The 16581-nt window shown below is 41.8% G+C and overlaps 1 protein-coding gene across 1 annotated transcript; it reads left to right on the top strand.

The window, feature by feature from the left end:
• GPR15 (G protein-coupled receptor 15) lies at positions 1 to 3873 on the top strand. The gene is made up of 2 exons (XM_048835776.2): positions 1 to 1210; positions 3620 to 3873. The coding sequence occupies exon 1, from the start codon at positions 72 to 74 to the stop codon at positions 1164 to 1166; it is 1095 nt and encodes a 364-aa protein (XP_048691733.2). The 5' UTR covers positions 1 to 71; the 3' UTR covers positions 1167 to 1210; positions 3620 to 3873.
• The last annotated feature ends 12708 nt before the right edge of the window (positions 3874 to 16581 follow it).

The raw sequence follows: 16581 nt of genomic DNA, 5'->3' as shown, positions 1-16581 counted from the left end.
ACTCTGCTGTCTCTGATAATAAGAGTAAGGGTGGTGACAGCTCATCCAGATTGGTCAGATTTTTCTTTAAGATGTCTGAGACAACTTTAAGCTATAACGATAGCTATGAATATTCTTTTTCCACGGAGAGTCCTGAAGAGTACTGCCAAGCTCTGTACATACCATATATGGGCATTTTCCTTCCTATTCTGTATGCCACTGTGTTCCTGGTGGGAATCGTTGGCAATGCCATCCTGATGGGAGCCCTGGTCTTCAAATTTCGAGTCCGCAGGCTGATCGACATCTTTATCCTCAACTTAGCTGCCTCTGACTTTGTTTTCCTCCTCACATTGCCACTCTGGGTGCACAAGGAGATCTGGCTGGGGGTCTGGAGGTCAGGCTCCTTTCTCTGCAAGGGCAGTTCGTACATCATCTCAGTCAACATGTATTGCAGTATCTTCCTCCTCACTTGCATGAGTGCTGACCGGTACCTGGCCATCATGCACCCCTCTGTAGCCAGGAAAGTCAGAACAAGATTCTACACTAATGGACTTTGCATCTGTGTCTGGATCCTCTCCTGCCTCCTAGGGCTTCCCACACTTCTGTCCAGAGAACTGAGGCAATATAATGGCCAGGCTTACTGCATAGATGTGGACCTCACACCCGCTAAACGGATTGTGTCACTGGTAACGTTAATTCTGGCCTTCTTTTTCCCCTTGCTGAGCATCTTGACCTTTTACTGCTCCATCACCAAGAAGCTCTGCATGCATTACCAGAAATCTGGGAAACATGACAAAAAGCTGAGGAAATCTATCAAGATTGTCTTCATTGTAGTGGCTGCCTTTGTTTTCTCCTGGATTCCGTACAACATTTTCAAGCTTCTGGCTATCATCTCTGGGCTCCAGGACCTGAAGCCACCTTTCTGCCTTCCTTATGTCCTTGCCCAGGCGGGCATGGAAGTGAGCAGCCCCTTTGCATTTGCCAACAGTTGTGCCAACCCTTTCATCTACTACTGCTTTGATGGCTATATCCACAGGAACATCTTGCGGTGCCTGTGTCCATGGGTGAAGGGCCATAGCACTGGGAGCAGTTCTGACAGCTTGAACACTCGCATCAGCCATTCCATGTCCACTTTTATTCATGGGGAGGATACCATTAGGAAACGGAGGCGCTCTCTGTCACTCTGAGAGGAGCGGGTACTTTGGAAGGAGACATTTCTTCCAATGAAGAGGTAATGGGGGAAGAAAGGTCCACAGAAAAAGCATGAAGGCAAAAAAAAAAAAAGAGTGTGAGTGTGAAAGGGGTAGAGAGAATGAGTGAGAAAGTATAATATGGTTGTACTTCTAGTTACAGAAGAAAATATCATGTTAATTTCCTTTTATTATATAGTTATAACTGGAATATAACACTGTAACTATAGGATAACTACAGGGTTCTGCAGATTACTGTGTAATTACATTGAGCAGATCTAAAACTAGCCTACAGAGAAATACACACAAATGCTTAAAATCAAAATCCCAATGCTCTGCACAAATAACTACAAACTATAGAGCAACTCACCAGATTCAGAACTAACTTGTCACACTGAGGAAGTCTGTGAGTGCAAATGCATAGGTTCTCATTAGAGTGAAGCAAATAATTCAGAAAGAATAATGTGTTTATTGAGCTTACCTTCTTTTTTGTTTGTGGAAAATCTATCAAGTAGTCATGATTTTCTCAACATGTATTTGTTATTCAAAATTTGTTGAGGTTTTTTGATTTTGAGAATTTTGTTTATTCATTCCAGTGTTGCCAGCTCTCACAGTTTTATCATGAGTCTCACAATATTTCATGTTTGTCTTAAAGCCCCAGCTTCTGGAAGCATGGAATTATGAGAGAATCCTAAATTTTATTTAAAATAAGTTTCTAGCCCTCACAGTTGCAGAGAAAAGCTGGAAAATGTGACCCAAGTGTAACTTGGAGGCTCAAAGCTAAATGGCAAATAAAAAGAAGCCAACATTTATTACTTTCATAAAATATTTGTTGTTAAAACAACCATGATATTTTGGGGCTTGACTCATGATTTTTGAATGATTGAGTTGGCAATGCTGTGTTGTTCGAAATCCAAAATTCAGCTCGTGTTGCTTACTGCAGTTAATCATTTCGGCCACCTGGTATTGTTACAGTTCCTAGATCGGAGGAGTGCAGCTGCTGCAGTCAGGTTTCAGGTGCAGATGTTCATGGAAAGCAAAATTAAAATGTCTGTCCCACAAGTATTTGAATGCTTGAGTTTGGAATTTGTTTTCTGTAAACATTCATGCTAGCAAGATTCAGTCACATGAATGTTCATAGAAGGGAACACAAAAGTTAGTTTGTTAAAAAGGTGAGTGAATATTCACAGAAGACAGGTTTGCAGCAATTGCAGGGTTCTTATTTTTGCTGGTGGTTAAACCACCAGTGATCTTTTAGAAATGCCTATGCCATCAAACTGTACATTTGATATGCTGTAGCAAACATACCAATTGTCCAGATAGTGCCAGCTCTGATGGCAAATGGGATGGTTTTTATCACTATGGGCAAAACTGGAGGAGCATGTAAATTCCACAGATTGGGACTATAAATTCTGTAAAGCCAACTAATTTCATGTTTTTTCATTTTCTCCCCCTTTTACAATTTTAAAATCACAGTCATGTAAATACTCACCCCTAAAAGGTAGCCCAATGTTAGGTTTATACAGTTAAAACGCTGAGAACTAAGGTTGTACTAGAAATGTTAACTCATTTTGTTGCAACATGTCCCATACTCCTGCTTTACTTGTTAAATATGTAGCTTAATCTACTATCGCTTGTAATAAAAATAATAAATCTATACCATAAAGCATCCAGGATTTGCAATATTTAGAGATAGCCATTTGAAAGATAAGAAACTTCACTTTTGAATTTCCTGAGTTTTTACAATTTTACCTTTCTTTATTCCTTTTTTTCCCCCTTTTGCATTTAGCCTTTCTAGATCCAAAACTAGTTATTGCAAAACCCACAGTAGGGTTTAGAGGGCAGAAATCATTTGATAATCATCACCATGTGATAAAATGAACATGTTGCAATTCATGATTTTCAATATAAGTAAAGAGATCTTACAGATATTTGTAACTATTTAAAGTGAAGAGATGTAGCTCTGCTATCGGAGGAAATCATCCTGCACATGACATGTATTTAAAAACAACAACCATTTCTATTCCAATCCTCTGCTATGCTGCAAGTGCTTGTAATTAATGGGGTAGCGGTCCTTAAATTATTTGTTTTGGGTTTTTAAAAATAGTTTTCTCCTCCCTAAAAGGGAAATTCTAGGTACTGGGATGGAAAAGCATGCCAAAAATTAAGCCAGTACAAAAGTGTGCTCTAGTTGCCTGGGGGCTTAAGCCATAGATCTTCTATTAATTTTAATAGAAGATGTGTGACTAAATCCCCTAGACAGCTTTGAAAAACAACAACTGAATCAACTTCTTTTTCTGTTAGAATCTGCCTGTCTATTCTTCCCCTCTTTCTGACCTCCCTACCACACACATTCTCCCTTTCTCTATGTGCTTCCCCTCCCCACAATTACTTCATTTTGCACCCTATTCTTTGCATTTGATTTTTTTCCCCCTTGCTCCCTTTTTCAGACCCACACAGACCGAGAATGAACCCTAGTATTCTCTATTTTCAAACCTACAACGGTTGAAAACAGGCAAAGCTTCCCTTCAGATTCTAATCCCATCACATCAGAAATTCCTTGAGAGCACCACATCTCTTATCTAAACAAGCCTTCAACCTCACTGCAGGACTCTCCCAAGACAAGGAACAAATGAAGAAGCATGAAAACAGTAGACCAGACCAGATTTCTCAACAATACTCCTGCTTTTATCAACTCATTAAATGATGTAATTTGTTATTAAAAAAAAAGTCTGAAATCTCTAGACCAGGAAGTTTATTCATTGTTTATATTCCACAAGAAGTGTGGGTGATGTTTTAAAGGAGGATTGCCTTAAAAAAAAATCAATACAGGTAATTCTTTATCTCAGATCCCTACAATACCAATTATTTCCCTTCGCCTCTTTACCCACATGAAGCATAGCAATCTCTCTGGAATAAAATTAGACTAAGAACAACTCTAATAATTTTAAACTTTAGGTTACTATTTTTTTTCCTCTTGAGAGCTTTAAAAAAAATAGGAGAGTTGAATCCACTCTGCCTACAAAATCTTACCATGGCTGCCTCCCCAGTCAATGTAGCATCTGTCTCTAATACAACTGAATGAGGTCACAAAACATTACAAAAGTTGAGCAGGGTCTTTCATAAAAGCCACAGTGAAAGCTTAGTTTAGAGGGATATAAAAGGGAAAAAACACTAGTCCAACAAAACAAAACACTTTACACTTATATTTTGATTGGTCACAAGCCATCATGTTATAACAATACATTTTGAGCATGCTTATTTCACTCAGACAGTGTGTGAAGTTGATTATATGTTTTTTCCACTTAAACAATATTTACCTTAAGTCCTGACAATGGCAATTTTGCTTGTGCATTATTTCTGCTTATTTCTAATCATGAGTGTAAGGACCTATAGGTAGGGAGCGATTAGGTTTTTATTCGTTTTCATAGCGCCATGTAAACCTATAGCAGGGGAGGGCAAACTATGGCCTGGGGGCTGCATCCGGATGTTTTAATCTGGCCCTTGAGCTCCCACCAGGGAATGGGGTTCAGGGCTTTCCCTGCTCCATTGCTCCAGCTGGGGAGTGGGATCAGGGATTTGCCCTGCTCCACGTGGCTCCCGGAAGCAGTGACATGTCCCCTCTCTGGCTCCTACACATTGGGGCAGCCAGGGGGCTCTGTACGCAGCTCCCATTGGCTGGGAACTGCAGCCAATAGGAGCTGCAGGGGTGGCACCTCTGGACAGGGCAGTGTGCAGAGCCGCCTGGTTGCGCCTCCACATAGGAGCCAGAGGACAACATGCCACTGCTTTTGAGAGCTGCTTGAAGTAAGCGCCGCCCAGAGCCTGCACCCCTGACCCCCTCCCTCACCCCAACCACCTACCCCAGCCCTGATCCCCCTCCCGCCATCCGAACCCCTCCATCCCAGCCATCCCAACCCCTATTACCAGCAGGACAGTGGGGTGGGAGGAGGTATTGTTTCATATTCTCTGTGTATATATAAAGTCTGCTGCAGTTTCCACGGTATGCATCTGATGAAGTGAGCTGTAGCTCACGAAAGCTCATGCTCAAATAAATTGGTTAGTCTCTAAGGTGCCACAAGTACTCCTTTTCTTTTAGTGATGTGTAAGTGATAAGTGATTTCAAATGTAATTTAGCCAGCTATGATGCGTAATATATTTGATCTTTGTTATGAGAGAGAAGTGATTACAGGGTGGTTTGGAAATGATGCAATTGCGATGTGAGCCCCAGCCACAACTTTTTAAAGTAATTTTAATTGTTTGGTTTTCATTTGTATAATTTTGAAATAAAGAAACAGGAAACCGTGCAAGCGGGCCTGGTAAGACTGGGACATTTTTTAAAACCTAACTTTTTCTTCTTTTTAATTAAACTTAAACCAAACAAATGGGAAGTATTTTCAGTTACAGGGCCAAAGATCTTGTGTGATGGCCGTTTCATTTTAGGGCAACTTAATTTTGGAAAATATGCACCAGCTGAATAGTAATTAAGTTTCCAGCCGATTATAGCACTGGTTGAAAAATACAAATGGTGACTGAAGATTGTTTTCAGAAGTAGAAGTGGGGAGGTTAGTTTGCTACTATTTGAGAAAGGAAGGACCATCTGGTGGTTAAGGTACTGGCTGGCACTCGTGAGACTGGAGGTGAAATACTGACTCCACTGAAGTCAATGGCAAAACTTCTGTTGGCTTTAATAGGGTCAGAATCTCACCCCATGCTTGTAGTCCCAGCTCTGTAACAAACTCACTGGGCAGCAAGCCACTCAGTGTGTCTGTGCAGCCATGAGTTTTTTTATTGCAATGTACACATACCAGTACACTCTATCATAATACAAATAATAAATACTAATTTGTAGGATCATGTTATTCATGAGTATTCAGAAGCCCAGCAGATATCCATTAAAGCGTTTGCAAATCTTGAAAGTTAATCAGGAATTTAAGCACAATTTATTAAACATCCAAAAAATTCCTACAGGAAGATGAGTTTGTTACTCTCCTATGTAAAATGTTTCCATCACTCAGCAGGGAACAACTCCATGTGACATTCAAATATCGCACAACAAATAGTCCAAATGAACAGTTTGCCTACAATGTGAAATTCATTCGCATAAACTATTTACTGAATACTTAGGAGTAACACGGCCATTCAAAGAAACGGATTGGTTTGTGAACAGAAAAAAGGGCTAAATTCACAATGCATATTAAACACAATTAAAAACTCAGCCAACTCTTGATATTTCTCTTAGTGGATCCAAAAGTAATTACCATGTTACCTGGAATCTAACTTGAAAAAAAACAGAATCTATCCTTTATTATCCCCAGTAATAATATAATTATTACCATACAAGTCTCCAGTTACTGCACCATAATTGCCACTTAAGGTTCAACAGCAACTAACTGTCCAATTTTCGAATGTGGGCACCTCAACAGGACAGGCTGACTGCCACTTCCCGCAGCCCCCATTGGCCTGGAGTGGTGAACCGCGGCCAGTGGGAGCTGCGATCGGCCGAACCTGAGGACGTGAAAGGTAAACAAACAGGCCCAGCCCGCCAGGGGGCTTACCCTGGCGGGCTGCATGCCAAAGGTTGCCGATCCCTGTCCTAAAGCATTGGGGATTGTGTAACAGCCAAGCCAACGACCAGTGGAAAACGTTTTTCTCATTTAAAACTGGAATTGCTGCTTTTTTATGTGGGGTCCTAAGCTAAGATTTTCAAAAACGACTATTGATTTTGTATGCCTCAATTTCTGAGTGCCCAACTTGTGATGCCTTAGAGAGGACTGATTTTAAGAAAGTGCAGAGCAACCACCACATTTGAAAATGTAAGATGGCTGTTGCCCAAATGAATTTGCTGAATCTTTGAAACCTGGGAGGTAGTTCGTTCATATTAACAATATAAGATCTGAGATTACATGAGGCATGGCCTTTCTTTTACCCACTATCTGAGGCAGAGGAAAACCGAACTGTGAACCCATGTGGCACATTGGTGAGTTAGAGAATGAAACTTGGTCAGTGGTTTCAAACTCAATTCAAACCGTAAGTTTGCCCCCAAAATAGGTAATTTGATCTGGAAAGTAGATCTTGAAAAGCAAGAGCAATATTTCTAATGAGGACACTGTCTACAAATACACACAATGCACAATTTGCCCCATATAGTAGTGTACACACCTGCTTGACCCTCTCACACACATCTCCCTCCCCCTCCGGCACTGACTAAACAGCTGCACAACAACCACAGGCTCAGCCATCAATACCCACTTCCTGTCACCCACACCACCCCTCCCTGACAGAACCACACAAACAGCTACCCACACCCTTACACACACAGAAAAAAACTCAGATCATGGGGCAAATATATATGTGTACTCTGGGCAATATGGTTTGACAACTTTAACAGGTAGAAGTAAGGACAAAAATAACGTGTGTGTGAAAAAAAAGGGTTGGAGAAGAGAGCACAGAGGACTGAGAGTCCTAGCATGAACATATTTGTCTAACCTTTCTTCATAATTCTAACCATTATAGAAAATGGGATATTAAGGACAGACCTCACTTAAGGGTGACACATTAAGCATGCTTGACACTTCCCATTATCAGACCCTGTTTTCAATTGCTTAGAACTTTGCAAAATGTTGAGCTTTTGGGCTGAAATTTTCCCTACAAGGTGTCTGCCTCAGTCTGATATTTTTTTAAAAGAAAATTTCAGCCAAAATGGTGCAGCCATTTCTGAGATTGAGCCTAAGGAAAAAGATATTGTTTTGCCCATATTCAAAAATTCTGAGGACCTTTCCTTTGATATTCTCTAGCACCCCCAAGCTTTGGGGCAGGGACTTCAAATATGGCCAGGGGTTGGCCTTTGTGTCAGTGATGTGCCTTTTGCCATCCCTGTAAAAATCCACCCAAATTTGACCAGCTCTAATTCTTTGAGAAGAAAATCACATTTTGCACATAACAATAGAGAGTTGCTAGCATTTAGCAGCCAAAATGTCTGAAGATTCCATCCTCCTTGAGCCTGCTCCAAAGCCTCCATCACATCACAGCTCCTACATGTGACAGGCACCTCCTAGATTGAGTGCTTGATTTTGAAACCTGAATAAGGGTTAACATAGTTGTTTGGGCGTAATATTGTTCATCTTAGAGCATTGCTTCATTATGCTAAGTACTGTACACACGCAGCGTAAGATACAGTTCCTGTCCCAAAGAGTTCACAGAAAGACAGACAAAGGGAGAGAGGAGAAACAAAGGCACAGAGAGGTGAAATGATTTGCCCAAGGTCACATAGTGAATCAGTGGCAGAGTCAAGAACAAACCCCAAATTTCCTGGACTTCCAGTCCACTGCCCAACACTGCTTCTCACTACCTCTAGAATTTAAGAGCTAAATAATTTGGTATCCCTAGGGAACATCATGACAGCAAAGAACTGAGAAGCAAAAATGTTCAATACGTAAACAAGCGAACAAAACAAGGAGGGAGTTCTGGAGATGCAGCTTTTCTATACAGACAGTGAAACAGGTTTCAAAAGACAGACTCAGAATATCAACATAAAACATCTAACAGTGAATTCAACTGGCACTGGGGGGTGTGTGTGTGAAATGTAACAGGGCATAGCCACTGAGAAGAGAGATGGACAGGCTTAGCCTGGCTCTTTCTGACACCAGTGAGGGATGAGGAGTGTCCTAGACAAACCTTTCTCTCACCATCAAATAGCTTCTAATGCCCAAGGTTCTGTGAGAGTAATTGCCAAACTCAGGGTGGCTGCCTCATTTGCTGAGTCACTATGCAGTCCATATCCATTTTGTTCCTGCGTGACTCCTCTAGCATACCTGGATGCATACAAAAGGAGCTGTAGAAAGCCACTGTGCTGCTCATGCTGCTATACTCGTATAATTAGGGTAAGAATTACAAATTACACTCTCAGCTCCTTACCCCCGTTTTTGCTTCGGCAAACACCAATTGAAGTCAACAGGCAAAATCCTGGTCCCATTGAAATCAATGGGAGTTTTATACAATTAATTTTAACAGGATCAATGGCAGTTGGGCTGAAATAAGGACTGAAAATCTAAGCCCCAGATCATTCACCCTCTGGCAGAGAAACCTATAGGCCAGGCATGAAGAGATGGAAAAGTCCATGGAGTCCCCATGCAGAGTTTCCTACTAACCATTCCTCTTAATGAGGAGGGAATTGGGGCCTTGTGAAATTTGCACACCTGCATGCCTCCCGCCCCCCTTTATCTGTAAAGAGAGGAGCCCTTCACATGGACTGCTGAGTGCTCCTGGCTCCACTGTGTCAGGATCCTTGCTGGCCAGAGTCAGGGGGAGTTCACACTGCTCAGTGAGCACTGACTCCCACATCCATGGGATTAGTGGGAATGGAGCGTGACAGCTCCTCTCTCAGTCTCCAGTCTGTTGCAGAGCCCTTCCGGCATGGAGCACTCATGAGAAGGGGGAAAGGTGCCTTCTGATGGTTACTAGGAAGGTGAGATAGTGTCATAGGGTGCCTTCAGCACCTACAAGGGGAAATCCACATTAGGAGGGCCCCCTTAATATGTGGATCCCAGCCTACAATCCAGACCTGAGGATTTGGCTCCCATGGTTTACTTGGCTGTTAGCTAGCTGAATGCTGCCCTCACATAAAAGAGGGACATGGGCAACACACACAACACCCCGTGTAATGACTAAAGGTTACTGATGTTCTCTCTTGGTACCTGCCTACTTTGGAAGTCCCTTTCATCCTCTCTGAGGAGCTCTCAGAGAGCTTTGGCCTCTCCTGACAAGTGCTGAATTGGGTCCCTGATTTGTTCTCTCTTTGGTGACTTGTGGTTGCCTGGTTCATAGTCTCTTTTCTCTCTACTAAGATATTGCTGTGGTAAAGGAATGACTCACCAACACATTCAAACACCACACCACAGATACTGTACTCAAAGTATCAAAAAACATCTATGAGAAACCAACTTTCAGGGTCTGAGGGATACATGAGCCAGGACACTCAGCATTAGGCTGAAAATTCCAGCAGAGATTCTTGCTGCAGACTGCAGCAGGAGGGGAAATATAGCAACAACCTTACTCTAACATTTGGGTATTGCCCTTAATTCAAAAAGATCCCCAAAATGCATTATAGACAGAATCTGGATCTCTTCCCCCATTACTGAAATGCAACCACCTCTGGCGTGGCATGCCCTGCTGCACTATAGCTTTTCCTCTTGAGGAGAGCATGCTCAATCAGGGGAAAGGGCAGATTTAATGGGTCTATTAATATTCCCCCTCTCCAGTTTTAAAAAAAAATAGGGGAATTGGTCAGTAAGGCAGCCCATGATACCACAGTAGTCTCCTTGAGGCGGATATGCTCAAAACACAGGGCCTTCTTCATGGCAAAACAGCCTTGTGAATCACAGGAATTCCACAGGTTTGGAAGGTCGGAGCCCCTACCAAATATGGGGGCAGCAGGTTATCAACCCTCCCTTCCTCTGCCTCACAGAACAATCAGGCAGAAACTGTCAGTGGGGACAGCCTATTTGTTCCTGTTGACATAGCTGAAAGACACACATTTTGCTCAGACTTTCAAAAAACAAACAAAAAAAACACCTTTGGGCTGAGATCCAGCCTTAAAATCTCAGACCCAAATCAAGTTCTCGGCTTAAGTTCTGAGGCACTGAAAAGGAGAGATTAGAATGGAAACAGGATCTCCGCTACAGAGCGCACACTAGAGTGGATGCTTTCCGTCTTATTGCTAAACTAAAAGCGGATGTCATTTGTTGTGAGCTGGACTCAAGCATAGCAGGAAGTGGCCATGCTGCGATGGTTAAGAGCACTACAACAAGGATTCTCTCACAAGGTTAATATAGTATCAGTTACTGTGTGAAATGCAGAAAGGGTGGAGGAGAAAAATAAGAGGGTGTTGCACTTCACTGAATGCATCTGGAAAACACGATGGTGGTAGGGTGCGCAGCTTGGCGCTAAAAGTACTAGAGGTCACCAGTATTGACAGAACCTTATCCAACGTAAAAGGAGACAAATGATGACATTTATGTTTTTCCTTTACATCTTATTACATCAAGACTAGAGTATTTGTTCCTGTTTAATGCACAGATTGTCGGGCCAATTATTCAAAAACAGTGCAGGCCCCAAAATAATCATGAGATTACAAAAACAGGTGGGGAGGTCTTTTAATTTGCTTTCTGGCCTTTGAGCCATTAAGTTATGATTGGGTCACATTTTTAAGCTTTGCTCTGCAACCATGAAGGCTAGAAAAGTTAATAAAAAAAAAAAAAAGTAAAATGAGATTCTCATACAATCACTTGCCTCCAGGAGTTGGGCTTTAAGGAAAACACCAAATACTGGGAGAACAACAATAAAAATCATGATAATTGGCAACACATGGTCAACTAACTCAAATTAGCTGAGGTTTCTAAAAGCTGGGCTAGAGCCAGGACACACAACCAGCAAACTACAAATGTGTGTGTCCTGTAATAAGTGTTGTGGAGTGTTAGCTAAGTTGGGTTAACCGATGGCCAATTAACTTGTATTAGTAAATACCAATATCAATAAACAAGTTAAAACAGGAGAAAAGCCCCCTCTATTCTAAACTTACTCTTAAGCAATAATAAATAATTAACTGGAAGCGCTAAAAGCAGTTGAGGGCTGAAGCAGAGATTTTAAATCTGTCCACTTACCATAAATCATGAAAAGAAAAACATAGAATTTAAGCAGGAAAAAGAATCACAGACTCGTAGGACTGGAAGGGACCTCAAGAGGTCTTCTACTCCAGTCCCCTGCACTCAAGGCAGGACTAAGTATTATCTAGACCAGCCCTGACAGGTGTTTGTCTAACCAGCTCTTAAAAATCCCCAATGATGGAGATTTCACAACCTCCCTAGGCAATTTATTCCAGTGCTCAACCACCCTGACAGTTAGGAAGTTTTTCCTAATGTCCAGCTAAACCGCCTTTGCTGCAGTTTAAGTCCATTGCTTCTTGCTCTATCCTTAGAGGTTAAAGAGAACATTTTTTTCTCCCTCCTCGTAACAACTTTTATGTACTTGAAAACTGTTATGTCCCCCCTTAGGCTTCTCTTCTCCAAACTAAACAAACCCAGTTTTTTCAGTCTTCCCTCATAGGTCATGTTTTCTAGTCTTTTAATCATTTTTGTTGTTCTTCTCTGGACTTTCTCCAATTTGTCCACATCTTTCCTGAAGTGTGGTGCCCAGAACCAGACACAATACTCCAGTTGAGAGCTAATCAGCTCGGAGTACAGCAGAAGAATTACTTCTTGTGTCTAGCTTACAACACTCCTGCTAATAGAGTCCAGAATGATGATTACTTTTTTTTTTTTTGCAACAGTGTTACACTGTTGACTCCTATTTAGCTTGTAATCCACTGTGACCCAGATCCCTTCCCACAGTTAGAAGCTGACCTTTTATGTTCTCTTTACAACACTGGCTTTTTCCTAGCAGAAAATCTGGCACAGTAGCTAATAGCAAAGTAGGAGTATATTCTGAAATCCCATTAGATTTATAATCACTGTTGAAGAGTCAAGCTATTTGTGATTGTTTGAAGGCACTGTACCATATATTTTAGAAACAACGCTTCATGCAAAATGCATTTGATGCTATATTAGATTAGATAGATAGATTAGATAGGGTGCTGGCTTTTTATGGAATCCTAAAAAATTTTTCAGTTTGAAAAAGAATAACCTGACGATAGAATGATTGATCTCAGCATTCAAGGAGATCTGATAATGTATCTTGTAAAATTAGATTTTGCCTTTTATTGGACCAATATCCTTACTTATTAGCACAACTCTGAAAACCCCTTCTAACCCTAGGCCCCTACCTACAATTACAACAAAGGTAATTAATAAAATCTTTAAGAAAGAAAAAAAAAATCAAAACCAAAATCCCTGCCTCCAAACAGAGTTTTGACCCCCAAAAGGAGAAATGTCGGAGGCTCCATGAAGTCCACTAAGGACTTCACTATTTCTACTGATTTATGTAAAAGATGCTCAGATGCTATGGTGATAGCCGGCAGTACTTACCCCTAAGGCCATGTCCACACAAGGAGTACTCTACCAGTATAGGAATACGGGTATATGGTACCAGCAGAGCACTTTTAGCGTGGACACAGAGCTATGCTGGCAAAGCTACACTTTGTACTGATAGAGTAAAACAAAACCCCATAAAGGAGAACAATTTATACTGGTAAAAAAACCCCCAACAAAACAGCTTTGCCCATATGGTTGCTTCTATACTAGAGGCTTCTGCTGGCACAGCTATGTCTGTCAGAGATTGCACCTCTTCACACCCATGACTGACATAGTTGCGCCAGCAGAAGTCTGTAGTGTAGACCTGGCCTAAGAAAGATAATGTACTCAGTGACTCCAGTGGCAGTTTGCCTGACAAAAGAATGAGTAAAATTGAGAAAGAACTTCAGGATTTGATTCAGTATTATTAACAGAATTTTTGTTTTTTAAGAATATACTTCAGAGTCAGGGCTGGCATTAGACTCACTGGGGCCCACGGCAGAAATTAAGGAGTGGGCCCCCACCCCGCCGCCCGAGGCTGAAGCCTGAGCTGCCTGCTGTCGCCGCTTACTCCTCCAAATGTTCCTCCAGACCCCCTGGGGGGAGGAGGGGGGTGCACCCACCATTTGAAAACCTCTGCTTTAGTGTGATTTATTTCCACTTTTAGAGATCAAATTACTATAATACTCGCATTACATTTACCACAGGGACTCTGTAGATATGATGTAACTTAGCTTTGTGGGGCTCCCTGGCAATTGCCCTGCTTGCTAACCCCAGCGCCAGCCCTCTTCAGAGTTATGCTGAATGCAAAACAGATTATTCTTGGCTCTAGGTGGATCAGATAGATAACTGTTCTTATGTTTTATGTTAAGTATGACATAGCACTTGGTGTCGTCAGAAGGCCTTAAACTTCAAAAGAGAAGGAACACCCCTCAAAATTTTGAACGCTTGCAATACTAAAATAGGAAACGTATGTCACCATTAGTAGGAAATTGATTAATTGTCACATTGCACAAGTGCCAGGGATGATCTAGCCTTGAATTTTTTTGTTTAGTTTTGTTTTGTTTTAAATATGATAATTTCTTTTTTCTCTTCTCCAGGCAGTTATTTCAAAAGTTTTCTTAACGTCCATGTCTTACACATTTTCTTTTCAACCAACAGCTCTCTTTATGTGCAACTCTGTGAATGAAGCCGTTAACTATTAATCTAATTTAGGGTTTCCCAAACTTCATTGCACTGTGACCCCCTTCTGACAACAAAAATTACTACACGACCCCAGGAGGGGGGACCGAAGCCTGAGCCTGCCGAAGCCCCGCCATCCCCAAGGGCTTCAGTCCCAGGCAGGGGGCCTGTAACCTGGGCCCCGCAGCTCGAGCTTTGGCCTCAGGCCCCAGCAAGTCAAAGCCAGCCCTGGCGACCCCTTTAAAACAGGGTCGCGACCCACTTTGGGGTCCCAAACCACAGTTTGAGAACTGCTGTAATCCATCTATACACACACTCTCTCTCTCCCCATTACAATTCAGGAGTGAAGCAGCTATGCAGATAATTTATCTGCCTTTTTAGGTGGCCTATATATGTCAGCACACTTGCACTGCTCCTTTGCATTGTTAAAATCTATAGTAGGTGATGTAAATACAGTTTGCTGGGTACTTTTGGTATAAACGATTTTCATGGACAATCTTTGCCTGGGATGCCCAGATTATTGCTTTCTACTACAAGACGCTATGCATATATAACTAATGTCAGAGAAAACATTGCATACTAGGTCATCTGGGAAATAGTATGTGATCACATAATTAAAAATTGTATACCGCATACTTTCATGGTGATGGGTTTAAATTTGCACATGCAACCTTAAAACTTCAGCGTTCCCTCACTTTTGGAAGCTTACAATGGTGAAAGCTTAATATCCTATTGAGGTAATTTTTTCTAATGGAATTTCATAGGGGTCTTCCCTCCCCACAAAAGAAGGGAGAAAAGAATTCCATCACCTGGGGCCACTCAGCTTGACATCCCTGGAATGCCCTGTTCATTGCAATGTGCATCTTCACTCAGTTCTGTAGAGCACCATCATATTAACTATGCACCTAAATTATAGGATACACTGCCTCATTCAAGCCATACCTTAGCAACTATGCAGCTAGGTTAGACACCTACATATGTGCAAGGCAACCTTTTCTTGCTTATACTGCCAATGAACTTCAATCCCAAGGACTTTACTGCACTGGGTCTGATTTTCAAACCATTATAACTTAGTCAAATCCAAAGCAATTTCCCCCAGAGCCTGGAAAGGGACATCTCTCTGGAGTAGACTATTTCAACTGTAATTTACCTATTCTGCTCCAAAGAAATTCTGTGCATGCTCTATGGGGTCAATTGTATTCCTTTCCTAGGGTTTGCCTTTATTAACAAACTAATAAGAACATATCTAACTCCTGCCCCATTCTTCTTTGCTGGAGTGGCTGGTGCAAGTGTTTGGATTGAAGTAGGGTGTGAATTTAATGGATAACTATTCCTGAATAACTCCATGTGAAGATGCTTCTTATTCTGTAAGGAGTGCCTTGTCCCTATTTAGTTTAATCCAGCTACAAAGTGGATTAAGCTAAACGGGAACAAGATACTCCTATTTCAGAATATAAGTGTCCACACATGGAATTATTTTTTGGAGTAACTTTAGGTGCAGAGAAATACTTATGATCCTTCTCTGCGCCAGATCTTAAATTCCTCTACCCAAGAGCCACTTCTGCTTTTCCTTTCTATGTTCCTTATAACCAGGTTGGAATTAACAAGCCACACTTGAGTAAACTGGGACCCACTAGGCCTCCAAGCAGAATTTCAGTATCTGCTGGCAGAGTGGGTTCAGTAGAAAGACCCTTCCACTCTGGTACTACCTACAGCTGTTTTGGCCCGCTGGAGCTATGAAAATAAAAATTCACAGCCCTCTTTTTAAAAAAAAAAAAATACAACAAGGAAACGTTGCTACGCCTGTCTCTCCCGCCTCCCTTTGTTCAAACTTTCCAGAACACAGCAGAGGCCAGACCTGGAGAATTTCAGCCCCACAGGTAAAAGCTGGGAATGAAATGGATGAATTGAAAATAGCAACCAAAATCATAGAGGGTGGTGTGCTTCCCCAGCACATCGCGAACCGGAGAGACTAACAGAGGACTTGAACTGGAGGTTGTTTCTCAAAATGTTACAATCCGCATCTGCACCTGTAAAACGCAACTGCCCTACGAGAAGCAATCAAGGAAAGGCACTTGTGAACACCAACCAACCCCTGAGCCCACCATTGCAAAAACTCTGGCTTGTCTCAAATCCTACCTGAAGGGTGAAGGTACAGCACGGCCACCTCCTGCAGTGCTTAATGATTACAATGAAATAGCCTATGGTTATGCAGAGATTAACGA

The sequence above is a fragment of the Caretta caretta genome, chromosome 1, assembly GCF_965140235.1.
Source record: "Caretta caretta isolate rCarCar2 chromosome 1, rCarCar1.hap1, whole genome shotgun sequence".
Taxonomy (NCBI): domain Eukaryota; kingdom Metazoa; phylum Chordata; order Testudines; family Cheloniidae; genus Caretta; species Caretta caretta.
The sequence above is the reverse complement of the archived record's forward strand: the minus strand, read 5'-3'. Positions and strand labels throughout refer to the sequence as shown.